Here is a 27,022-nt window from a genome sequence, read left to right as displayed (position 1 = left end):
ACAGTTAAAGAGAGACACAGCCAGACAGACTAAAATAGATAAAGGTAGAGACAGACAGACAGGGAGAGACGGGGAGAGAGAAAAACAGAGATAGAAAGACACAGAGACAGATAGAGAGAAGGAGAGAGGGAGAAAGACAGGGAGCAGCATCTCCATCCACCACCTTCAGCCCACTCCTTACTCTCTGAGTCCAGGATGGTGAGAACAAGCCCGGGGAAGATCTCGACACCAGGCTGCAGGGCTCCATCGGAGTGTTGCCTATCTTCTATTTGAGAGAAAGTAACTGTTTCTATATTTCCCCCCCCCTAAAGAAAACACATCGGGATTACATTTTAACCAGGACGCTGAAGCGGTGGGTCTGTCACACTTGTTGCCAGCGGCTGTGGAAAGCCTTGTTCATGCCTGAGCGGAGTGTGCTGAGGAGGAAGATTCCCGCCACCCAGTCATGATTGGCGCCCTGGCTGGCTTCTCGGTGGCCAGCTTGCTGACTTTCGGTTACTTGTCCTGGGACTGGCTCGAACCTGAGGCGGCCAGCGCCGGGCGCGGGGAGCCGCCGGCAGGCAGCGCCAAGCCCTCCCCGCCTCACATCATCTTCATGCTGGCTGACGACCAGGGCTTCCACGATGTGGGTTACCATGGCTCCGAGATCCACACCCCGACCCTGGACAGGCTGGCCGCCCAGGGGGTTAAACTGGAGAACTACTACATCCAGCCCATCTGTACCCCGTCCAGGAGCCAACTCATGACAGGCCGGTTAAGTATTGGACACCTTTACTGCTCACCCTCATTGTAAAAGAGTCAATAATGCTTATCCGTATGTTTCGGATCGAGCCGGGGCGCAGCGATACTTTTGTTCACAGAATGTATCGGTTAATTCAGCCCTGAAGCAGCTGCCTGTTGCTTTTATTCTGTTCGCAAGATGGTACCTGAAGGCCATGCAAATAAAAGCAGCAGGTGAAGTTATAAAACCCCGCCGGAATCCTGTTAATGTACTGAAATATATTGCTTACGTATTTTGCTTTTGGATTAAGAGTGAAAACTCGGTAGTGTGTGGCAACAGGTAAAAACATGGCTCTTAAAAATGTGCCCTGTTAATGAGGAGTTGGCAGAAGAGGTTTATTGCTTTGGCTTAATTGTCTCTGTAATTGTCCACAGCAAGGACAGGGGGCAAAGGTTACCTCTCCCCCCCCCATATCTTATGCCTAAGAAGGAATGTGCATGTGTTCTTCAAATACTGCAGTAAGAAAATAAGTATTTTTGAAATGGAGAGACATCGCAGAATTCTGTGGTACAGAGGGACCTGGGTGTCCTTGTACATGAATCACAGAAGGTTAACAATGATGTAAAGTTGGCATAGTCCCATAGACCATAGGTTGCTTTCCCCTTTGAGGGGGCAAGCTGACTGGGTTGTGATTTAACTTGAGGATCACCACACCTCAGACTAGGGGAAAGGTTGGGAAGGCAGGGCCTTCATGAATAACCTCAGCTGGTAGGGGAATTGAACCCACTCTGCTGGCCTCATTCTGCATCACGAACTAGCTGTCCAGCCAACTGCAGCAAATAATTAGGATGGCATATGAAATGTTGGCATTTATTGCAAGGGGAATGGAATATAAAAGTTTGTTACAGTTGTTCAGAGCGTTGGTTAGACCGCATCTGGAGTGCCGTTTTGGTCTCCTTAATTGAGCAAGGATATAATTGCATTGGAAGCAGTTCAGAATAGGTTCACTCGACTGACTGCCAAGGTTGGGCAGGTTGAGCCTGAGGAAACTCACGCAGACATGGGGAGAATGTGCAAATTCCACACAGTCACCCAAGGCTGGAATTAAACCCGAGTCTCTGGCGCTATGAGGCAGCAATGCTAACCACTGGGCCATCATGCTGCCCCAGTTGTGCAGTCTTCATCCAAACCCACCTAAACTACTGCACTGAACCACAGGGGCCTGAGAGGAGGTAGAGCTCAGATTTAGCAGAATGATACCAGGGCTTAAAGAATGAAGTTGTTAGCTCCTGCACCACTGTTTGGCCAGGTTGCAGGTTTCAAAGGAGAAAGGCACAAGGGTAGGGTTGTGGTGAGGGAAGGAGAGAAAGCAACAGATGCATTCTTACAGCAGGTTCAATTTGTAAATAAGAAGGAATTGTTATACATATATTTTTCTCAGATCTGTGTGAACAGGTTTTATCTTCAGTGCTTTAAAATGTCAACTCTATGTTTCAGCTCCATATTTGAGTCTTTTCTCCAATTATAGTCTTTTCTCTGAGTCTACACCCAGGCTTACCCAATGAAGCATGGTGAGCATAGATCTGTTACCAGACTCACATAATCAAACACAGAACAATTGAACACTATAGTGGTATTGACCATAACCTCCCTTTAAGAGGTACAGTGTTCTAGTGAATCTTCATTGCACTTCCTTAGAGGTCAAAATATCCTTCCTCAGGTGTAGTGCCCATAACAGAACATATTATTCCAGGTGCAGTCTCACCATGCATTGGAATGATTGGAATGGCAGCGGCATGACCTCTGACTGCTTGTACTGTCAATGGAAAGGCTAGCGTTCCATGAGGATTTTCATTTTTTAAAATCTATCCATAATATTTAATGATTTATGTAAATTGATCCCTAAGTCATTTTTTACCACTGCTGTTTCTATCTTCTCATCATTTAGAAAGTACTCTGACATATGCTTTTTGGGTCCAAAGTAGCTAATCCCACACTTGGCTATGTTGAAACCCATTTACCACAGTTTTACACATTTATTTAATCTATTAATATCACTTTGTAGAGTTATGCTTCCATCAAAATTGCTCAGAGTGTCAACTATCTTTGTGGACAATTTGGGTATGTGGTTAGCAATCCTATCATCTAAGTCATTACTAAATACAGTGAGTAACTGGGGCTCCTGTTGTAAGTCATTAATCCCATCCTACTGTTGCTCGTTTTGGGTGAGTGTGCTTTACACTCAATTGGCTCTGTTTATTACTTAGCTCTAGAATCGCCAGGTATCCTTATGATACCGCCACAGGATTCAAGTTCAAGTTTAGATCAATGACTCAATACACCAGTTAGTAAGTTCAAAACAAGACACGTTTATTATTACACAGTTATTTACTACTCATGCATATAATACTAAGAGACTAGGCTATTCCTACCACTAACAGGCCAATACATATCTGGGATAAGGGAACTACCGGATCAGGGAACAATGGCCTCTTGCTTTGTCCTGGATCCGCAGGCTTCCAGTTGGTGTGGACTAAAGGGGTCAGGAGTGTCTACTCTCGTAGTGGCGTTGTATGGCACTTACTTGATGGCGGCTGCTGACTAGGCCTCTCCTTCTCAAGGTCTTCTGCTGCAAAGGTGTTCTGCTGGAAGGGCCGGCTGGTCAAGAAGAAAGAATCAGTCCTGGGACCTGACTTTGATAGGTCCCAGGGGCTTCGCGCCCTTCTGGGCGGACCCTCTATAAACTTGCAATTGATTGGGTCTCTTCCCAATCGATTGATTTGAATTTCCCCAATAACGGGGCTGTTCCTCGATCACTGGGCGGTTCTTTCCACCTTATTTGTGTCCTTTGTTTCAGACTCCACTGGCGCCGGGATGTCTGACCTTCTATAGAATGTTTCAATCTCTTCTAATTGTTGTGTCCATTGTGCCTGACCGGGAATCACCGGGAATCGCTCACTTAATATGCGCAGCTCATTAGTTACAATGCTGTCTGGTTTCTTTAGCAACTAGAATACACGGGGGATTTTGCAAACTGCTTGTCTCTTTGCAACTGTCCATTTTTCCCTGTAACCTTTGCGTTCTTCCATTTTGTGTGAGGAAGTGGCCAACCCAGGTGGCTACACTATCAATTAGAATACCCGCCCGTTATCTCTACTCTCTTCTCCTGTTGCTCGGCTAATCTCCTAGCTATAGGTAGATCAATAATTTACCCCCATTTCCATGAGCTTCAAATTTAGCTCACATTTCCTCATGAGGTGCTTTATCAAATGCCTTCTGGAAATCCATGCATAAAATATCGATGGGCATTGGCTTGCTCATTACTTTAGTCATCTCTTACAAAATAAAACCAGGTTTGTCGGGCACAACCTACCCATTACCAATTCAATTCTGGCTCTCTCTGATCAGTGGAACATTTTCAAAATGTTCAGTCACTCCAAATTTAAGTTTAGAGTCTCGTAATTTGCTGACAACAGATGTTAGGCCAACTGCTCCATAATTCCTTGATTTCCTTCTCTTACCTTTCTTAAGTAGCAGAGTGACATGTGCAATTTTCTGATCAAAAGGAATTGTTGAAAGAACTCGGGAAGATCATAGTTAGGACACCTGCAATTCTCTCACCTACTTGTTTTAAACCTTCAGATGAAAACCATCTTGTCCTGGTGGTGTGTCACTCTTTATTTTCTTCATTACTGTTAATTTGCTTACGTTAAATTTTGGTGAGACCCCAACTCTGATTCAATGTTAGTTCCTTTGGGATGTCAAGCATGCTATCCTCTTTCTCTACTGTAATACTGAAATCAAGTACTGATTTAACATTTCCTCCTTTTTCATTTTTATTGTCACTATAGTAAGTAATTTAAGGGGGCCACATTACTCTTAGGCACCCTTTTTTTCAGAATATAATTGGAATAGTTGCTTTATGTTGATTTTCATATCCTTTACACATTTCTTTTATACTTCCTTTTTGTAGCTCAGGCTATCTGTTTTGTCACTCTTTGCTGTTCTTTGTGTCTCTCTGATTCACCGGGATCTGTGATTTAGTTTTGTTGCATTCTTATATACTTTTTTCATTTAGTATTATGTTGCTCCTTACCTGTCCATTTGTCCATAGCGGTTTCTTTTTGACAGGTAGGGGCTCTTGTCCCTCAGCAGCATAAATTGGTTCTGTAACACCTTACACTTCTATGAAGTGCAATTCTCGATATCAAAGATGCTACGTAAATGAAAGTTGATGTATTTTTGCACAGTCTTGATTAACATGCCTCTGTGACGAACACAGAGTGGGAAAATGTTGACGATGCCAGAGAACAGTGAGTGAAAAATGCTCATAGCTGGGAAGTTAGACCCATTCGGTCGGGGGCTGAAGACTGGAGCCAGTATATTCAACTGTTCCACTACTTCTTCACAAAAATTAAATAATGGGGGAAGATAAACAGAAAGTTGTCCTATTAACAGTTTGTGGACCAACAACCTACAACCTTATAAGAAATTTGGTATCCGCGGAGACTCCTGACAGGAGGTCATTTGACCAGTTGGTGAAGCTGGTCAGGGAGCATTTCAAACTCAGATCCTTAACCTTGCTACAGCGATTCAAATTCAATTCAGCTGTCAGGGCCCCAGGAAAGACAATCTCCGCTTTCATTGCCAGAATCAGGCAATTGGCAAATACTGCGGTCTGGTGTAGCTCTGAGAGACATTCTCTGTGATCATTTACTGTGCGGTATTAACAACAGTGTGAAAAAGAAGCTTCTAGCTGAAAGGAACATTACGCTAGACAGGGCGATTGAGATCGCCTGCAACAGAATGCGCTGAGAGGTGCGTGTCACAGCTTTAAAGTGTGCAAGAGGGCAAGGTGAACCAGTTGTGGGGTGGTATGGCTGCAAGGTGCGCAGTCAAGTTGACAGGCACAGAGGAAGCACAACCACGATCCTAGGAACAGGATTGTAGTTAGTGGCCAGGAAATGGATCTCACCATCAGCCCAGGATTCAGGATGACTTTTTATCAGCGTGGGGGCGATCACCCCCAGGAATCATATTGCTGCAGAGAGTTCATTTGTTTTCAGTGAGGGAGGAAGGGCCATTTACAGACATATTGTATATGCGGCATGGTAGCACAGTGGGTAGCATTGTTGCTTCACAGCTCCAGGGTCCAAGGATCGATTCCCGGCTTGGGTCACTGTCTGTGTGGAGTCTGCACGTTCTCCCTGTGTCTGGGTGGGTTTCCTCTGAGTGCTGCGGTTTCCTCCCACCAGTTCCGAAAGACGTGCTGTTACGTAATTTGGACATTCTGAATTCTCCCTTTGTGTACCGGAACAAGCGCCAAAATGTGGTGACTGGGGACTTTGCACAGTAACTTCATTGCAGTGTAATGTAAGCCTACTTGTGACAGTAAAGACTAGTATTAGTATTACATTGCCGTACCCATCAAAACACACCAATTCAAAAAAAGAGCAGCAAACCACTGCACCATTGAACAAAGTGGAGAATAATTCAGATGAGGAGTTTGAAACGTATAGATTGAACGCGGTGAAAGTGAGCAAAATAGCCCTAATTGAAATAGCCCTCCTTGTAAATGGAATGGCCACTAATGTTGGAGGTTGACACTGTGGCGTCGGCCACAGTTGTGGGTGAACGTATGTTTAAATATCTTCAAAGAGATGTTCAGTCTTTGCACTTGAGTAAGCCAACAGCCAACTCGGCAACATATATGGGGGAGACACTAAAAGATTTGGGAACAACAGTGACTGCAGTGTCAGATCAGCAACAAGATGGCCAGTTACGTATGATCATTATCGAGGGTCATCGACCAAGTCTGATGAACGGAGATTGGTTGTGTCAAATTGAGTTGAACTGGTTGGAAATTTTTAAATCTCAAACTACGTCTTTCAGAAAGTCTTAACACAGGCTCAACACATGTTTTATTAGAGCAAGACAGTCCCTTAAGCCTTGCACCAAAATGTGGAAGCCAAACTTAGATGCCTGGAAGAACTGGTTTTCAGTATGAGCAGCCTCCATCATTCCTGTATCAAAGCGGATTGTTCCATTAGATATGTGGGTCTACAAGCTTACAATCAATCAGGCAGCCCAATTAGATAAATACCATATTTCACAAGAAGACATTTATACAAAGTTAACGAGAGGCCACACATACACCAAACCAAACCTCAGGCATGCGTACTTGCAACTGAAACTGGATGAATGTTCCTGAAAATTTGCAACAATTAACACGCCTAAAGGCCTTTTTCAATACACAAGGTTGCCTTTTGGCATCTCCTTGGTTTGGCCGCTATTCCAGCACATAATGGAATTTCTCCTTCAAGGCACCCCAAAGGTTGAATGATGTCCTAATAACAGGAACATCAGATGAGGAGCAGCTGGCAAGTTTAGAAGAGGTATTGAGAAGATTCGGAGATGCGGGGATCCAACTCAATGATGAGAGGTGTACATTACAAGCTAGTGAGGTCACTTACCTCGGTTTCAAAGTAGACTCAAACAGCCTACACCCACTTGAAGATAAGGTGAGAGGCATAAGAGAAATCCTGGCAACTAAGCATGTGGCACATCCTTCTTCGGAATGGTAAAATATATGGTTGTTTTATTCCAAATCTTGCAATGACATTGGCACCAGTGCATACTGTTAAGATTCTGGCCCAGACCCGAACATTTTTTAGGATACCGGATGAGAATCACAAACAATTTTTAAAGTTTGTAAAACTCCGAGGAAAAGATAATTCACCCCAGTGATGATTCTGACCAATAGGTATCTTTTATGTCAAGACAAATTTCAATTTAAACACAGAATCAACCACATTAATATCAAATAAATAGCTTTACAATGATCAGTTAAACAGTTTTCAAACACAGGGAAAAACTTAAACTTTCTATCAATACCTGCTACTGACGCCAATTAAGCAGCCTAATACAGTCCAAATGTATAAATAACATTAATAAAACAGGTTTACTTGCTTAGTTGGAAACAGACTTTTGGAGAGTTCCTTTCAAGAGCAGATCCAGCACACTTCTGTCTTGTCAGACTCAAATTGTGAAGCTACAGACAGACCTTGCTCTTCCCAGAATTATATCATCTGTATCCCACAAATTCCACATGATTGGCTTGGGATCTAATTGGTATCCATTTGACTGTATTACCCTTGCATAGCGGCAGCCGGTAAGAACTCCAGCAGGCAATTAATTGACCAGAAATGACCCTTCTGTGAGATTCTGGATACCCAAGTTGAATTCCAAACCACCCTCCTCACCTCACCCTCTCTGAGAGTTGTCAGCAGACACAGTGTAGTTTTCAGTGATGCACACACCAGAGGCATAGGGCATGATTCGCTCAAGCTTAACGAGGCCAGTGAATAGCAGGTCAAAAATGAGATCTCTGCCAGGCACCAAACAGTTTGCAATGCAACCTCCTGCTCCAGGAGACGAGATCGGGATCGCACCGTAGCATGGCAAGAAACCAATTATCACCACTTAAGCTCCATTTCCATACAATTACCAAGAGCGACCCCATATCCAACCGCCGCCTGTCATTCAGCGGCCTCCCCAACATATGGTCACGCTGACGCCTTTTGATAAACGTGAACCTGGCTGAAGGGCTTCTGTGGGGTAGCCAAGGGGCTGAATAGCCATCTTTGCTCAGAGGCAATGAGGCCGGGGGTGCTGGGCTTGTCCCCCAGTGATTGCTGGGGGGTGGGGACCCTCCTCAGGGGTGGGCTGCCACAGGGGGGATGGGAGGGTGCACTGGGAAGGGAAACCGGTTGGAACCCCTTGCGGCACCACGATGCCAACCCCTGGATCATGTGTACCCATTCTGGGGGCAACCCCTATCCCTGCCCATCTGCCCCAATGACTACCCATTACCCCCATCGACTGCTGAGGCCTCAGGCCATGCAGCTGAAGGCTATTGCACATAGGGAATTTCCATTCATGATTAAGTGAGCACTTCACAAATGCCAAGTGGATTCATGTAGGTGGCCGGGCCTTGTAGCATGTGGGAGTCATTGCCTAGCATCCCAATCACACCCCGATGCCTGGACACTGTGCTTGAACACTGCGGGAGGCAACATCACACACACAACATCCAGGGGGTGGGACACAACTCTGGGGACATGTCCATGCCTGGAGGGTGTGTGAGCACCACGGGGAGGGGGAGAATACCTGGAGAGATGGGCAAAGGGTCCGGGGGTCAGCCCACATTGTGAAAGGAAGTGACAGAGGCATCATAATGATTGTGCAAAAAGATGTTTAATGTGTTGTACAAACCCCACTCCCGAGGGTGTTGCCCTCCCCCCACTCCCCAACACCCTCTCCCCTTCTCACCCCCTACCTACCCCCCACCCCGGTGCCCTCAGTGATCCTCAATGTGCTTTGACCTCCTAGCTCTACCACTACGTTTTGGTATTTCCCTCGTATGCACATCTGAGGTGGAGGCAGTCAGTTGCTTACCTCGTCCAAGGCCTTCAATGCCCCAGATGGGCATCCTCCAGGGGCTCTGAGGCCAGAGGGCCCCTGTGCACTTGTCGGTGGCACATGCACAGTCATGTCACCCTGTCCCTTGTGATGACCTTGAGATGCAGTCTCATCAGAGGGGAGGAACTCGGGGGAGCTGATTGAACACCATCGCCATTCCGTGGGACAGGTCCAGCTTGGCACCCAACACCCCCACCTCCCGATCAGTGCCCATAGGGCCCTGGGATTCACCTTGGGATGGAGGGGCAGCTGGTTCGAGGTCCGGCTGCCTCCGCACCATTTGGCTCTGCCAACCCTGGCGTTTCCCCATGGTCTGCACCATAGTGTTGGTGCCATCAGCTATGCTCCTCAGTGATTGGGACAAAGTGCGCAGTCAAGTTGACAGGCACAGAGGAAGCACAACCATGGCTTCAGCCATGCCCACCTGCGACTGGTACAAGCTTTGCTGCGCCCCAGACATGCCCATCTGAGAGTGGGACATGTCCCGCAGAACCTCAGCAAGGTCAGCCTGGTACTGGATGGCATCCCGGCATCCCCCAGCAAGTCGAACTTTCTGCCGAGGCAGTCAGCCATGGCCATCACCGACTGCGCGATGCCTTGGACACCTTCACTCATGGTGCCAATGTCGTGCACCAGGCTCTCCACTGCGCTCGCCACCCAGCAGTGTTGGCCTTCATGCCACTCATTGCCGCAGCCATCTCCTGCTCCCCTAGCCTCTGGGATCCCTCCAAGCAGATATGGATCTGCTGACGTGACACTGACATCTCCCTCTGAATGTCCAGGTCCCTATCGTCACCATCTTCTCTAGAATGACCTCTGTACCACAGGCTCAACATCAGGTTGGCAGCTGGGGTCTAGCAGCCCTCTGACTGCTGTCTTGCCTGAGAGTTCCTGTCTCCACTTGCTGTGCATCATCAGAATGTGATGCTCACCAGATTGTGCCCCAGAAGCCTGACCACTAACATGCCCCACCGAGATGTGTGTTTCTGCACTGGTGGATAGTGAAACTCATGTTTGACAGGTCCCGCAAGTGGAGCCCGGTAGTTCCTCACCTGTGTGGCATCTGCCAGACTCCACACGGCTGACCGATCTGTCCTTGGCCACTCCAGGGTATGCTCCTCAAAGGAGGTGAGGATTCTTATGTCCGGCACCACTCCACCAGTCTGGGCCCTCTCCCGCCGGTTATGGGAGAGCTTTTCCCAAGGAGACACAGAGAGAGCATCGTTAGCCACAAGCATGGTTCACAATGGTGGGAGAGGGGTTGTGAAGGAGAGGTTGGGGGTGTTGAGGGAGTGGAGGAAGGGCTGGTGGTCGCATGGGGAGTTGGGGGGTAGATGCTCCCTTGGGGGCAGTGGGGGGCATTGGTGTCGACTCACTCATGCTGCACAGGAACAGGCCCTTCAGCCCTCCAAGCCTGTGTCGACCATGCTGCCCATCTAAACTAAAATCTTCAGCACTTCCTGGGTCCGTATCCCTCTATTCCCATCCTATTCATGTATTTGTCAAGATGCCCCTTAAGTGTCACTATCGTCCCTGCTTCCATCACCTCCTCCGGCAGCGGGCTCCAGGCACCCACTACCCTCTGCAAAAAACGTGCCTCGTACATCTCTAAACCTTGCCCCTCGCACCTTAAACCTATGCCCCCTAGTAATTGACCCCTCTACCCTGGGAAAAAGCCTCTGACTACCCACTCTGTCTATGCCCCTCATACATTTGTAGACCTCTATCAGGTCGCCCCTCAACCTCCGTCATTCCAGTGAGAACAAACTGAGTTTATTTAACCTCTCCTCATAGCTAATGCCCTCCATACCAGGCAACATCCTGGTAAATCTCTTCTGCACCCTCTCTAAAGCCTCCACATCCTTCTGGCAGTGTGGCGACCAGAATTGAACACTATACTCCAAGTGTGGCCGAACAAAGGTTCTATACAGCTGCAACATGACTTGCCAATTTGTATACTCAATGCCCCGGCCAATGAAGGCAAGCATGCCGTATGCCTTCTTGACTACCTTCTCCACCTGTGTTGCCCCTTTCAGTGACCTGTGGACCTGTACACCTAGATCTCTCTGACTGTCAATACTCTTGAGGGTTCTACCATTCACTGTATATTCCCTACCTGCATTAGACCTTCCAAAATGCATTACCTCACATTTGTCCGGATTGAACTTCATCTGCCATCTCTCCACCCAAGTCTCCAAACTGAGATTATAAAATACCAAAATTGCTGTATGAGAACACTATGAATGCACCAATGAAGTATATTTTCACTTCATTTCTATTTTTAAATAACCTGCATTTTCCCACTCCTAACTCTTAGCCTGTTTGTTTATGTAGAATTCCATATATGTGGTTCAAATAGCAGGCTATTGTTCCAAGACAATATCACCCTTTTAAGGTGAGTTTATTGTCAAAGTCCACAAAGCTGTACACTCCATCTGTACTTATTCATTTTACCTCCCAATAATTTGGCATTGTAGTAATGCAGCAAGTTACTGCTTGCAAATTTGGACATAGAGCCACACCTGTACTCTTCACAAACAGCAAGTTACTGATTTCTTATCCATGATGTGACACAGGCTGCCAAGCAGATGCTAGGTGCTTCCCAAGTCAGAAGCCGATCAAGGAGCAGTTTTGTCAGACGATTAGAAGTCGAATTCCGCAACCTGGGAATTCCATTGCACAAGAATTAAGAAGTGGGAAGTAAAAGGCAGTGAGTGATTGGACTTGGAAACTTGGATCCAATTCCCAGCCTTGGCTGGTGTTGATGTTTCAGCTGTTGTCAGGTGACTTCAATTAACTGAGGCATTAGATATAACACAAAGTGAAAATGGGAAACTTACCTTGAAGTTGTACTTTATACCCAGAGGATGATAATAAAAGCTCCAGAATCATTAGCGGTCATTGGTGATGTCAGGAAAACAACCAATGTCGTGAACCCTTTATGTATCTTTAACATTTTCACGACAGGCTGCTATCATGGTATCCATAGTGCCCCTATCTGCTCAGAAACTGATTAACTCAACACTTGTCAGTCAGGCATTTCAAAAAAAGTTAACGTATGTCAGTCTGCAAGCTATGAAAATGCTTGAGAGAAGTCTCAACATTAACACCTGCAAAATGAAAGGCCTGTTTTTGCATGAAGCTGCTGACTTTTAGTGCTGATTGATTGACAGCTGAGATCCATGCGGCACACAGGAAACTTTGCACCACCCAAATACATCTATTGTATCAGGAAAACACCAAGAGCTTGTTTCATTGAAAAAGCCTTGCAGATAATTAGCCCATATAAGAAATATGCGCTAACTGGAATGGTTAACCTTTCATGAAATTATTTTCTTTATTGTTTAATGTTTGTGCCAGAATTAACTTGTGTCTTTTTTTAATGGAATTATCCTACTTGTAAATAAATCTAACTATTAGGTTTAGCATCCATGAGGGATGATGGTGTGGATCTTACTACTTCTTGAAACAGAGGAGATCTTGGTGAGCATGCCATGTGCTCTCTTGTGGAATATATTATAGCTCAATAGCAATTAATAGTCTCACGGCATGCCACACCATTAACCACACATATAAGGGAGGCAATGGCGTAGTGGCCCCTTCTTTTATGTCAGTCAGCAAAATTGGGGTTTGGATTGACTCAGACTGAACAGGAGAATCCTTCCCATGACAGATTTTTACCTTTTCAAACACCAGCACATAAATTGGCAACCTCCTTGACATCAATATCCAGTTAGAAGGGTCTGTGCAGCATGGTTCACAGAACACAAATAAATAAGTGCATGAAAAGACAGTTGAAACAATCTATTTAGAGTGGGTGGGGTGGCAAGAGTGTGAGGAGCCATGGGGGGCATTGGTAGTGGGGAAAGCTCGTGTCTTGGCGCTGCAAAAGAGTACAGAGGTGCATACTTCAGGGTGAAACCTTGATGTACCATCAATTGAACGCGAGACGAGTTGCTGGACAAAAGTATGGCTTTAATCTGCTAGATGTTAGCCCTGCGGTCGATTACAGTTTAAGGACGACCGCCGGGAGTACTGGGTATTTATACCCCGCCCTGGAGGCGGGGTTAACTCAGCCTCTCGACCAATCAGGGAGCCGTCACATGACTGGTCTCAACCAACCGGTCGAGAGGCACATGGTAAGCCGGTGTTCTGCACCAATGGCAGGCAGCTATGCTAATCATACCACCACAAACCTAACGGCTAATAATTGTGCAATGCATTGGACAGGAACCTTTGGCAACAGGGATCAGCTATTGTGGAGTTCAGCAAATGGTATCGACAGGTTGCATAAAGGAAGAAAGGTTTGCATTTATGTATCCTCTTTCATGATATGAGACCATCCCAGAGTGCTTTAGCGCCAATGGCATATTAAGTGTAGTTAGTGTTGTGATATAGGAGACACAACAGCCAAACTGGGCACGACAAGTTCCCACAAACACCGATGCAAATAATCATGATAATCCTTTTGTTATGCATCATCACGTCAATGGCTGTTGTGATAGTGTCCTCCTTGCAGGAATCTATATGACACTAATAAAAGGAATTGTCACACAAGCGTTGTTGAGGGTCAGGATTTGATCAGATCCTCTGCCTTGGACACACTTCACTCATCCCTACTTGTTCCCATGGAAATCTGAATGAAACAAAGGGGCCAGCCTGAAACTTTATTGCCAACCTGTTTTCCAGCAGTGAGGTGAAACTTTTAACAACAATAGAATCACTGTCAACTTCCCATTGTCTTCATGCCAATTAGTTTTTTGGAGAGAACCTTGAAATAAATATTGCTCATTCACCCCTGCTCTATCCAATGGAACTGCAAGTAGAGCAGCCTATCCAGTGGTTCTTAAGGGGTTGAATAACCTTATTTCGAATAAAGACAACAAATTATCCTCACACAATAATGTAAAATGGATAATAGCAAATCGTAGCCCATTTTAACATCTCTCCTGATTTTTATTTTGTTTGCCTTTGCATTATGTTCCCAGGGAAATGAGGGCCGGCCAATAAACATTGGTCTTGCCAGTAATAATTTTTCATTCTCAGCTCACATCCCGAGAATTCATAAACAAAGAAAACAAAGTGTTGTCAAGATCCATAGCCTTCACTGTAACCAGTGTACCAAGCCACTCCTCAATATTACGGATGCTGCTGTTTAAGATGGGACAAACCTTGGGTGGAAGATGAGTACTATATCTGCTAAGCACATTTAGCTCAAATCACTGCCCAAAAACTTCAGCTTTGTCTCTCAATGAATGTAATGTTTGCTGCATTGCATGTTGTTAAGGGCAAATCTTCAAAGATCAAAGCTAGAATATGGTGATGACCCAGGACTTTGTTTGTGGTTTCAAGTCTCCTATTTCACTTTGCCTCAACAAGAAGAATGGAATAGTAACTGTGAACAATCATTTAAAAGAAGTGCTATCAAAGGCTGTTCCCTGGAAGGTGCCGGGGTAAGGTAAAGATTTGTAGACTCAAAAACAAAATGCCACAGATACTTAAAATCAAAATAGGAACAGGAAGTGCTGGAAATATTCAGGAGGTACTACTACTGCTCCTAATTTAGTATGTTCATATGTGGGTCAGTCATTGGTCTGAAACAGTGGCTTGAATTTTACAGGCAAACAGGTGGGTTTGCTGGATGTGATGAGGAGGGGAGGTTGAAAAAGTGGGGCTGGGGTGAGGGAGGGAGCCGGGTCGCAACGTCTCCCTGATACATTCCCACCGCTCGACAACATTCCCAGCTGGGGTGGGCAGGGAAGTGGATCAGCTGCCCACTTCAGCCAGTCAAGATAGTTAAGGATCCCAACTAATTATTGATTGCTGTGCAGCCCAAAAAGGCAGCTCCATGTTGAGTTGACCTGATGGACCAATCCTAACCTCAGCAGCAGCCACCTTTCCCAGTGGAGGAGGTGACTCTCCACAACGTTTGGCCCTCTGATTGGTCAACAGCGTTGAGAATGCATTGACCATTCTTAATAGGACAGGAAACAAGATCAGAGGTGGTCAATTAGAAAGCCACCTTTGTGGAGATTGCTCCCAGGAAGTCCAGACTCGGAGTCCCATTTGTGCCCAATGTCAGAGATGTTTTTGGGTGGCATTCTCTCCCCCCCCCCCACCCCCCCACCCCCGCCGGGTGGGAGAATCGCCGGGGCGCCGCGTGAATCGTGCCATGCCGCCCCAACCCCCGCACGCGATTCTCCCACCTGCCCGAAACCAGCGCCACGCGAATCACGCCGGGCAACTCGGAGAATCGCCGCAAACGGTGAGCGGCAATTCTCCGGCGGATGGGCCGAGCGGCCGCTCCGACACGACAGGGTCCCACCGGCGCTGTCCACCCCTGGTCGCTGCCGGCGGGAACTCTGCGGGAATGCTGAGGAGGTGGCCTGTAGGGGCTGCTTCACTGGGGGGGCCTCCGAAGGGGTCTGGCCCGCGATCGGGGCCCATCGATCGGCGGGCTGGCCTCTACCCCCCCTGGGCCTACATTCCGCCGTGGCCGGCTCCTGAACACCCACGCCATATTGCGTCAGGGCCGGCGCGCGTAAGAAGTTCCCTGCGGGGGCCAGGATAGGTCGTGCCCAGGCCCTGTTCGTGCCATCGTGAAACGCGACGGCGTTCTCGACGGCACGAGCACTTGGCCCGCGGAGCGTAGAATCGCCCCGCTATATTTCAACTGTAAATAAATATGACCAAAAGGTTTAGCCCAGAGTTTTCCAAACTGGGTTTCAAGACCACAGGGTGTTCTATGACAGGCCAGGCTCATACATAAAATTTGAAAAACGCCACAAAGCTGATTGGACGGGCTGAGAACAGCACAAAACAAAAATCTCCATATCAGGGCAAGCGCAGAGAGTGAAGTAATGGGGAGAGTAGGTTATGAAGCAAGAATGAGATTGAAGCAGACCTCAGAACAGGAGGGAGATTTAAGTGGGCCTCAGAGGAGGACAGAGATTGAAGCGGGCCTCGGAGGAGGAGTGAGATTAAAACAGGCTTCAGAGCAATATGGAGATTGAAGCGAAGCGGGTCTCGGAGTAGGATGGAGATTGAAGCTGGCCTCGGAGGATGAGCAAGATTGAAGTGGGCCTCGGAGCAGGAGAGCGATTGAAGCAACATCAGAGCGGGAGCAAGATTGAAACAGGCCTCAGAGCAGGAGCGAGATTGAGGCTGACCTCAGAGCAGGAGTGAGATTGAGGCTGGCCTTGGAGCAGGAGCGAGAAGGAAGTAGGCCTTGGAGCAGGAGTGAGATTGAGGCTGGCCTCACAGCAGGAGCGAGATTGAGGCTGGCCTTGGAGCAGGAGCGAGATTGAGGCTGGCCTTGGAGCAGGAGCGAGAAGGAAGTAGGCCTTGGAGCAGGAGTGAGATTGAGGCTGGCCTCACAGCAGGAGTGAGATTGAGGCTGGCCTTGGAGCAGGAGCTATATTAGAACGGCCTTGGAGCAGGAGCAATATTAGAACGGCCTTGGAGCAGGAGCGATATTGAAACGGTCTTGGAGCAGGAGCAATATTAGAACGGCCTTGGAGCAGGAGCGATATTGGAACGGCCTTGGAGCAGGAGCGATATTGAAACGGTCTTGGAGCAGGAGCTATATTGAAACGGCCTTGGAGCAGGAGCGATATTGAAACGGCCTTGGAGCAGGAGCAATATTAGAATGGCCTTGGAGCAGGAGCGATATTGGAACAGCCTTGGAACAGGAGCGATATTAGAATGGCCTTGGAGCAGGAGCGATATTGAAGCAGGACTGAGAGTGAGAAAGAGAAGTGAGTCTGTGTGTTAATGCGTGAAAGAGGTGAGTATGTGTGCATGTGTGAGAGAGAAGTGAATATGTGTGTTGGTATGTGTGAGAAAGAGGAGTGTGTGAGAGAGATGTGTGTGTGAGTCCGAGGTGAGTGTGTGTGCGTGTGTGAGAGAGGTGAGTGTGTGAGAGGTGAGTTTGTGTGTTGGTGTGTGTGTGAGGAAGGTGAGCGTGTGTGTGTGAGAGAGGTGTGCATGAGAGGTGTGTGTTGCTGTGTGTATGAGAGAGGTGTGAGGTGTGTGTGTGTGAGAGAGGTGTGAGGTGTGTGTGTGTGAGAGAGGTGTGCGTGAGAGGTGTGTGTGTTGATGTGTGTATGAGAGAGAGGTGTGAGGTGTGTGTGTGAGAGGTGGGTGTGTGAGAGAGGTGTGTGTGTGAGAGGTGTGTGTTGGTATGTTTGGTGAGAGGTGTGAGGTGTGTGTGTGTGAGAGGTGGGTGTGTGAGAGAGGTGTGTGTGTGAGAGGTGTGTGTTGGTATGTTTGTGTGAGAGGTGTGAGGTGTGTGTGAGAGGTGTGAGGTGTGTGTGTGAGAGGTGTGTGTGTGTGAGAGGTGTGTGTGAGAGAGGTGTGTGTGTGAGAGGTGTATGTGTGAGAGAGGTGTGTTAGTATGTTTGTGTGAGGTGTGCGTGTTGGTGTGTGTGTGTGAGAGAGAGGTGTGTGTGTGAGACAGTTGTGTGTGTTGGTGCATGTGTTTGAGAGGTGTGTGAGAGAGATGTATGTGTGAGGTTAGTGTGTGTTGGTGTGTGTGTGTGGGAGAAGTGAGTGTGTGTGAAAGGTGAGTTTTTGTGTTGGTGTGTGAGAGAGGCTGGTGTGTGAGAGAAGCGCGTGTGTGAGAGGTGAGTGTATTGGTGTGTGTGAGAGAAGTGTGTGTGAGAGCTGTATGTGGGAGGTTAGTGTTTGTGTTGGTGTATGAGGGAGAGGTGAGTTTGTGTGTGTGAGAGAGAGGGAGAGGTGAGTGTGAGAGGTGAGTTGGTGTGTTGGTGTGTTAGAGAGAGAGGTGTGCGTGAGAGAGAGGTGTGTGTGGGAGGTTAGTGTGTGTGTTGGTGTGTGTGAGAGAGAAGAGAGTGTTTGTGTGTGTGAGAGAGGTGAGTGTGTGAGGTAAATATGTGTTTGTGTGTGAGAGAGAGGCATGTGTGTTGGTGTGTGTGTGAGAGCGATGTGTGTGAGAAAGGTACGTGTGGGAGGTTAGTGTCTGTGTTGGTGTGTGTGGGAGGTTAGTGTGTGTGGGAGGTTAATGTGTGTGAGAGAGAAGTGAGTGTGTGTGTGTGAGAGAGAGGTGAGTGTGTGAGAGGTGAGTTTGCGTGTTGGTGTGTGTGTGAGAGAGAGGTGTGTGTGGGAGGTTAGTGTGTGTTGCTGTGTGTGAGAGGGGTGAGTGTGTGTTTGTGAGAGAGAGAGGTGAGTGTGAGAGGTACGTTTGTGTGTTGGTGTGTGTGGGAGAGGTGAGTGTGTGTGAGAGGTGAGTGTGAGAGGTGAATTTGTGTGTTGGTGTGTGTGAGAGGTGAATGTGTGTGGTGTGTGTGTGTGTGTGTGAGGTGAATGTGTGAGATGAGTTTGTGTGTTGGTGTGTGAGATGTGAGTTTGTGTGTTGGTGTGTGTGAGAGAGGTGAGTGTGAGGTGAGTTTGGGTGTTGGTGTGCTTGTGAGAGCTGAGTGTGAAAGGTGAGTTTGGGTGTTGGTGTGTGTGAGAGAGGTGAGTGTGTGTGTGAGAGAGGTGAGTGTGTGCGTGTGTCTGTGAGAGAGAGGTGAGTGTGTGAGGTGAGTTTGTGTGTTGGTGCGTGTGTGAGTGAGGCTAGTGTGTGCATGTGTGTGCGTGTGAGAGGTGAGTGTGTGTGAGGGAGGTGAGTGTGTGTATGTGTGAGAGAGGTGAGTGTGTGAGGTGAGTGTGTGTTGGAGTGTGTGTGTGAGAGAGGTGAGTGTGTGTGTGAGAGAGAGGTGAGTGTGTGTGTGTGTGAGAGGTGAGTGTGTGTGTGAGAGAGGTGTGTGTGTGAGAGGTGTGTGTGTGAGAGAGGTGAGTGTGTGTGTGTGAGAGAGATGAGTGTGTGTGTGCGAGAGAGGTGAGTGTGAGGTGTGTTTGTGTGTGAGGTGAGTGTGTGTGTGAGAGGTGAGTGTGTGAGGTGAGTTTGTGTATTGGTGTGTGTGTGTGAGAGAGGTGAGTGTATGTGTGTGTGAGAGAGAAGTGAGAGTGTGTGTGTGTGTGTAAGAGAGAAGTGAGTGTGTGTGAGGTGAGTGTGCGTGTGTCCGGTATGAGGTTTCAGCTTTCTAGCAGCTCTCCTCCTATTAAAAATGATAAAAAATGATATAAGAAATTGAAAAGGCTTCTATAAGTTTAGCATTTGATATTTGTACCTATTGCGCAACAACAATCATTTTCTGTGGTTGAACTCTTGATTGGAAATAAGAATGTTTCTCAGGGGTTCGGTCAGTACTCGTGGGAGGTCAAAGGGGTTGTGTGGCTGGAAATGTTTGGGAAACCCTGCGCACATTCATTTAGTAGTGTGCTATTTTCCAGCTGCTGCGATGAGGGAGAATGTGATGAGCATCTTAACTGTTCCCCAATGGATAGTATATTGTGATTGGGGGCAGACCTTTCTAGCTGAGTGTGCAAACCCAGTACATATACCGCAAACTGTAAAATCACAAGGTCTCAACCATAAAGGATACAATCTACTTATTGGAAGGTTGATTATAGCCGTGAACATAGGAAACGCGTTGGGAAGAATCCTGACCGACACAAAAGCTTTCGTTTGATATAAGCGAAAGTCCAGTTGTTTCAAAAACAAAATATTCATATATCTTGTACAAACATTTACACATTCGTGAGAACCAGTTACCAGCTAGGGTGAAGCCGGATGAAGCCTGATTATATCTTGCCATTGTCTGGCATACAGAAATTACCAAATAACATTTGAAGAAGTAGTAAAATTTAGATATATTTCCTCTGGAGCATTAATTTCCTTACCGGAACCTAATAATATGTTGCAGCCTGTCATTATTTTAGGTGTTTTTTGAGTAAGTTTTTGCTGCCTACCCTGTTTCTTTGAGGCCCATAATAAGGAACACATTTTGAACCGATGCCAGTAAAATTCCACATGCATTACAGCACCATTAGCTAAACCAGAAAGTGCAGAATGGGTTTTAGCTTTCAAATGTGCAGAAATGTCAGACAGAATCAAACCCATTGAGCAAAGTTGGGCTGATTCTTTTCACGTAGATTGCATGAAACTACATTCTTTTTAATCCACTAAATAATTCACTTTAGGATGGGAACAATTCCACATAGTTTTTGCTATGACCACATGTAATATGTATGGCACACAACTGGATCTTTTTAAAGGGGTATTGTTATCGCATTACTAACAAGAAGGAGAACAATTATGGTGCCAGCTTGTGGTTGCCTTATCTCTGATTCTAGCAGGACTACAAGTAATAACCTTCTGCAGCGTTATTAGGAATGGTGTTTCTGCAGAGTTTGCAAGATGATAGCGCATCTGAAATACTTCAATGGCAACCAATGGTATGGCAACCTGAGGTTGCCGCCGTCTGGAATGTCGCGAAGTGAATACAATAACACCAGGTTCTGGTAGCAAGCCAGAAGTTCTGTGGAACAACACATTTTTTGAAACTGTTAATCTAAAAGATGATGCCAAAGTCTGTTATGATCCTTATAATTAGATTTTATTTATCCACAGGCTTAACCTCAAAGATGATCTCACTTTTAATTGGAGAAGTCAGGACATGATGTAGAAGCTGAAGTGGGAAAAAGGCTCGCATAGCCATGCAGACGTGAAGCCCAGGCTATTTTTTTCTCGAGCCTTGTCTAAATTTTGGAAAATTGACTCTGGCCCACACGAGCTCAGCAGGCAGGAGTGGAATATCAGCCTGCCAAGGAGGCCTATATGTAGAGAATGATTTGGGGGCACTTAGAGCATAAGAAATAGGAGCAGGAATAGGTCATTTGACCCTTAGATCAAGTCACAGAGGAGGGAGGATTGGGAAACAATCACAGAGAAAGGAGGAGGGTAAAACCAGGGGAGGCCCAAGATTTCTTTTTGAAGCCCAGGAAACCACTCTTGCTCCTCCATCAGGATATAAGCAAAGAAATATTAAAACCTAATTTTCTGGGCCTCTTCTGAACCTAAATCCATCCACTATTAGTTTTTGCAGGAATATTCAGCAACCATCAAGAGTTGCAGAGCGTGGGATTAAATTCAAGTCAGGGCTTTAATTACATAGTTGGGTCCCCACTATTGAATATTTACAAATCCCATACCTGCTGGTACAGCAGGTTGTCACCACCCCTGGTATGTGCTGCTTAGACCATTAAGTTACCAAGAAGTCTTCATTAATATTTCAGGACATAGAACATAGAACATAGAACGATACAGCGCAGTACAGGCCCTTCGGCCCTCGATGTTGCACCGACATGGAAAAAATCTAAAGGCCATCTAACCTACACTATGCCCTTATCATCCATATGCTTATCCAATAAATTTTTAAATGCCCTCAATGTTGGCGTGATGCCCTCAATGTTGGCGTCACTTTTGAGCACAGACAAGCAACCCCAGAGGTGGAAATATTGTCAACGAGATAAAGAAAATCTCCCATAACCCACGTTCTTCCCGTGTGTGCGTGGGTTTCCTCCGTGTGCTTCTGTTTCCTTCCGCAGTCCAAATGTGTGCAGGTTAGGTGGATTGGTCATGATAAATTGCCCTTAGTGTCCAGAAAGGTTAGGTGAGGTTACTGGGTTACGGGGATAGGGTGGAGGAATGGGCTTAAGTAGGGTGTTCTTTCCAAGAGCCGGTGCACTGTACATTCTATGATCTATAACATTGCAGGACTTCACTGTCATTTTGGAAATATTGTCAGCAAGAAGAAAATCTCCCATATCATCACTTGGAAAAGATTTTTACCGTTCCAAAGAATCTATTGCACTTATTGCCTGGGTTTAGAGAACGGGGGCGGGGGGGAGTTTGAATTTAGAGGAAGTATGCAATGTTCACAGTATCAGAATTTGAAGGACTGTTTGACAATACAGATTTACTTTTGAAAACAATATGATAAAGTTAATGAAAGTCAAAAATTGCAGTCATTTTGTGAGTCTCCAGCAAATCCATCCCCCGCCCCCCTCCCCCCCCCCCACCCATAAATCTAATGCATTTGTGTTTACATGATTTTGCCTCTTTCCATTTTTTGTAAATCAAAGAGATAGGGAATGATGACAGTGATCAGAGCTCCAAACATCCATGCAGAGAATATTTTTTTAAGGTTTCCACCTGGACACTAGATTTGCAAGTTACTAATGTGGAAAGTTTAGGTCTGAGTTGCTACAGCAACAGAACATCACCTGCTTGAAAAGATGAATTTCTGGCTGTGCTTAGTCCTTTGAGGATATTGTTTGAACTTGTATCACTCCTCTCTGGTCTGAAAAGCAAAGGTGGTTTATAAATATGTCTCCCAAGAAACAGGAATGAAGCACTGAATCCTTCATATATTCAATTCAATTAATTGGAGGCTTATTACTGGATTAAGCATCCCGATCACAATGGGCTGGTTTTGCTGAAGGAGTGGCGAAAAGCATTTGCTGCTATTTATGCGCAAATCAGACGACAACTTTCAGTGACTGTTGTAAGGAATTTATCATTTGCGGCAAACTATTCTTTGCAGTTCAAGTGTGTTGTTGAATTGATGTTTCCTACACAAGCACTTCCAGCATCATAACTATTGCAGAATTGAACAACCTGGTTTCCTCACGGTCCTTAGGCGATTATTCTTTCCCTTCATAGACTGTAGTTGGGGAGGCAGTGGCGTTGTGGTATTGTCGCTGGTCTAATAATCCAGGCGCTCAAACTCATGCTTTGGGGACCCAGGTTTGAATCCTGCCACGGCAGATGGTGAATAAAATAAATCTGGAATTCAAAGTCTAAAGATGACCATGAAACCATTGTCATAAAAACCCATCTGGTTCACTAATATCCTGTAGGGAAGGGAATCTGTTGTCCTTACCTGGTCTGGCCTACATGTGACTCCAGATCCAGAGCAATGTGGTTGACTCTTAAATGCCCTCAGAGATGGGCAATAAATGCTGGCCCAGCCAATGACTCCCACATCCCATGAATGGATTTAGGTGGGCTGGCCAGGCTAAATTGTTCATTAGTGTACAGGGATGTGCAGGTTAGGTGGCGGAGTGAACGTAGGAGTGGATATGGATAGGGTTCTCTTTCGGAGAGACGGTGCAGATTCAATGGGCCATATGGCCTCCTTCTGCACCTCAGGGATTCTATGATTGTGACAACCCTATTCTTATCTTAGCTTCTCAGACAGTTCTTATTCTCTTGAACTCAATTAGGCTAGTACTCATTTTTACGTAATCAGTAGTATGCAGCATAATGAGATTCTTGGTTTCATGCAACTTGACTCATACCCCAACGGCAGTTAAAAACAAAAATATGGAATTTGTTGTCGCTGCTCCATAAACTGTTCAAAAATAACATCTTGCTGTTAATTTCCCATTCAAACAAATTGAACTGCATGATGTTCCTATACTGACATTGTAGATACAAACTAAACTCAGCACAGAAAAATAGTATGTGTCCATTCCAGTCAAAGTGCTATTTTTAACTGTGTGATAATTCATACAACCTTCCCGGCGCTGAACATTAACTTTCAGACATGGAGTCTCATTCCTTCAGCTTTTAAATATTGTTTGAGATTTTAAAAACAATTAAATATATTTACTTGCATTTTTTTCTTTTACACCTCTCTCTTAATCAAATGTTTCTTGAACTAACACTATTCTAGTGTTCAGACTCTGTGCGACACATAAACGGTTCTGTGATCTGATTGGCCAAGGAGGTAAAGAGTTGCCTGCCATGTTCACATAAGTCCCAGATGTCCTGTAGAACAGTGCTTCTCAAAGAGACAGCACTGTAGTGATATTCAACGCCATGGGAGACTGCCGGTCCCTGGCACATTGAAAAAAAAAACTGCCGGTCCGCCACATCAGATAGTTTGAGGGGCACTGCTGTAGAGGACATTGAGATGTTTGGCTGACCACAACCTGCTGTGTAAAACCCCACAGCACAAACCGTTTACTGCTCATAGCAAAATCTGGCCCAATTTATTGTGTACATATGTTGAGATATCAAATTATGTAATGAAACTAATTGCTATTATCTTCTTTTGTTTAATTTTGTAGGTACCAGATACACACAGGGCTTCAGCATTCTATCATAAGGGCTGGACAACCTAATTGCATACCCCTCACTAATGTAACACTACCTCAAAAACTTCAAGAAGCTGGATATTCAACACATATGATTGGAAAATGGCATCTAGGATTTTATAAAAGGGAGTGTCTGCCTACACGAAAAGGATTTGATACATTCTTTGGGTCACTTACAGGCAGTGGTGATTATTACACCCATGAAATCTGCGATGGGCCCAAGTCTTGTGGCTTTGACTTACATAAGGATGAAAATGTGGCTTGGGAGTACAGATCTCACTCTTATTCTACTTTCCTGTATACTCAAAAAGCAGTAGATATTTTAGCATCTCACAATCCTAAGGAGCCAATGTTTCTCTACATCGCTTTCCAAGCTGTTCACACACCTCTGCAGGTACCAACAAAATACCTGGGCCGTTACATGTCAATTGAGAACCTAGGCCGGAGGAGATATGCTGCTATGGTAACATGTTTGGATGAAGCAGTAAATAACATTACAAGGGCATTAAAAAAATACGGTTACTATGACAATTCTGTGATAATCTACTCCTCGGACAATGGAGGGCAGCCATTAGCTGGGGGCAGCAACTGGCCACTTCGTGGACGGAAAGGAACTTACTGGGAGGGAGGAATCCGTGGCATTGGCTTTGTGCACAGTCCTCTAATAAGAAACAAAGGAAGTGTGAGTCAAGGATTGATGCACATCACAGACTGGTTCCCTACTCTAGTGACACTGGCAGAGGGAGAACTTGAGGAGAATTTGAATCTTGATGGATATGATATATGGGAAACAATCAGTGAAGGTAAACCTTCTCCCCGGACTGATATACTGCATAACATCGATCCCCTTTACACGCGTGTTAAAACCAGATCACCGCGTGATGGATTTGGAATTTGGGACACAGCAATTCAAGCAGCAATCCGAGTTAGAGATTGGAAATTGCTGACAGGGAATCCAGGTTTCAGTGACTGGATCCCCCCTCAAACATTCCCAAATTTTGGTGGGAAGTGGTGGAATCTTGAAAGAGTACTATGGGCCAAAGGAAAATCGGTGTGGCTGTTTAACATAACAGCTGATCCTTATGAAAGGGTTGATCTTTCTCAACAGTACCCTGGAGTTGTCAAAAAATTACTCTTGAGACTTGCTCAGTATAACAAGACTGCAGTTCCTGTCAAGTACCCACCTAAGGACCCCAGGAGCAATCCTAACCTCAATGGTGGTGCTTGGGTACCATGGTATAATGGTGATGAAGATGAAAATTATCTAATTAATAGCAATGTAGGAGAAAAACCCTGCAACGTTTGTAATGCAATACTACGTTTCAAGAAACCCGTTTGGGGTTAGTGCTCACTTTAGAAATTTAAGTTATAAAAAACAATAATGTTAATGTTTAGCAAGTGCTATTATGGCACTTTACACTCCAAAGTGGTGCTAGTATTAATAATTTGTGATGTATAACCAACAAATTAATACACAATCTGGGAGGGTATTTTTGGCTTTGCCATGCCTCTCGCAGAACCAGTAGAAGATAATTGAGGACTGTTTAGGAGAAGGGCAGGTACTCCCTCTGCACTTTTCTCACCAAAAAAAAAGATACTGGGTGAAATTTGCAAATATGCGTTTATTTTTAAAGAATGCATTGATTTGTATCAGTGCAAATTCAAGATGTCCCTTTCTTCTCAGGTTTACTTAAAATTATATTTTTGCTAGCATTTGGGTCAAATTTGGGCACACAGATTTTATGCCTGTGTTAGCCATCAGCGAAAACGGCAACGCGGGTGCAAAATATCACAAGAGTCAGGAAACGCAATCCCAGTGAGATTGTGTTTCTCGATTTTCCACGCCTCTCGCAGACGGCGTAATGACATTCCCCCCGCCACAAAGGGTGAGAATCTCATTGTAATACATTTGAATGCGTCTTAATATAATCAACGTGTCCACGTCACATGCTTCCCCCGACTTTAACATTTTTTTTAGAGTGCCCAATTCATTTTTTCCAATTAAGGGGCAATTTAACATGGCCAATCCACCTACTCTGCACATCTTTGTGTTGTGGGGCAAAACCCATGCAAACACGGGGAGAATGTGCAAACTCCACACGGGCAGTGACCCAGAGCCGGGATCGAACCTGGGACCTCGGCACCGTGAGACATCAGGGCTAACCCACTGCGCCACTGTGCTGCCCTGCTTCCCCCTGAATTAATATTTATCTCACCGGCATGACGTCACATTGGCAAGATTTACACCAGGTTTTTGAAGACGGGAAACAGTCAAGAAAATCCCATCCAGGGTGCCAAGATAAGAATATTCCCCAGGGGGAAAGGGACATGGTGGGCCCTGCCCCCGGCACAGGTTGGCACTGCCAGGTTAGCACCACCAGGGGCAGTGACAGGGGTGGGCTCTCTGGGAAGCCCCGTGGCAGGGTCATCTTCTGTCTATTGGGGAGGGTTAATGCCTGAGAGAGGGGAGAGTGCCCTTAGACTGGTAGTGGGCAGGGGGTTGGGGGGGGGGGGGGGAGTGCCCCATGCTCCCATGGTGGTGGTAAGAACATTTTGATGCCTGCGAAGGTGGCGGAAGCCTGTTGTTGACGTTGCGATGGTGGGACAGGGGTAAGGTGGGGGAGATCTTTGTTGCTTGTGGCGGTGGTGGGGGGGTACTATTGATGCTGGTGAGGGGATCCTCTGTGTCCATGGGGGGTGCTGGGGGGAATTTATTTTCTGTGCTGATCAGGGCGCCCTGTAGAAATGGCACCCCAATCTCTCAATCACTGGTCTTGCTTGTTCTATCAGACATTGCCCAATCAGATTGAC

The 27,022-nt window shown here is 46.1% G+C and overlaps 1 protein-coding gene across 2 annotated transcripts; it reads left to right on the top strand.

Annotated features, from left to right (window-relative positions):
- On the top strand, positions 1 to 26,177 carry LOC119963309 (arylsulfatase J-like). Of its 2 annotated transcripts, none has more exons than XM_038792269.1 (2): positions 1 to 753; positions 24,185 to 26,177. In XM_038792269.1, the coding sequence occupies exons 1-2, from the start codon at positions 446 to 448 to the stop codon at positions 25,554 to 25,556; spliced, it is 1,680 nt and encodes a 559-aa protein (XP_038648197.1). In that variant the 5' UTR covers positions 1 to 445; the 3' UTR covers positions 25,557 to 26,177. The 2 variants fall into 2 exon arrangements, with proteins under 2 accessions (XP_038648197.1, XP_038648198.1); XM_038792270.1 differs by lacking the exon at positions 1 to 753 and adding an exon at positions 837 to 954.
- Positions 26,178 to 27,022: the final 845 nt, after the last annotated feature.

This window comes from Scyliorhinus canicula, chromosome 3, assembly GCF_902713615.1.
Source record: "Scyliorhinus canicula chromosome 3, sScyCan1.1, whole genome shotgun sequence".
Lineage (NCBI taxonomy): Eukaryota > Metazoa > Chordata > Chondrichthyes > Carcharhiniformes > Scyliorhinidae > Scyliorhinus > Scyliorhinus canicula.
The sequence above is the reverse complement of the archived record's forward strand: the minus strand, read 5'-3'. Positions and strand labels throughout refer to the sequence as shown.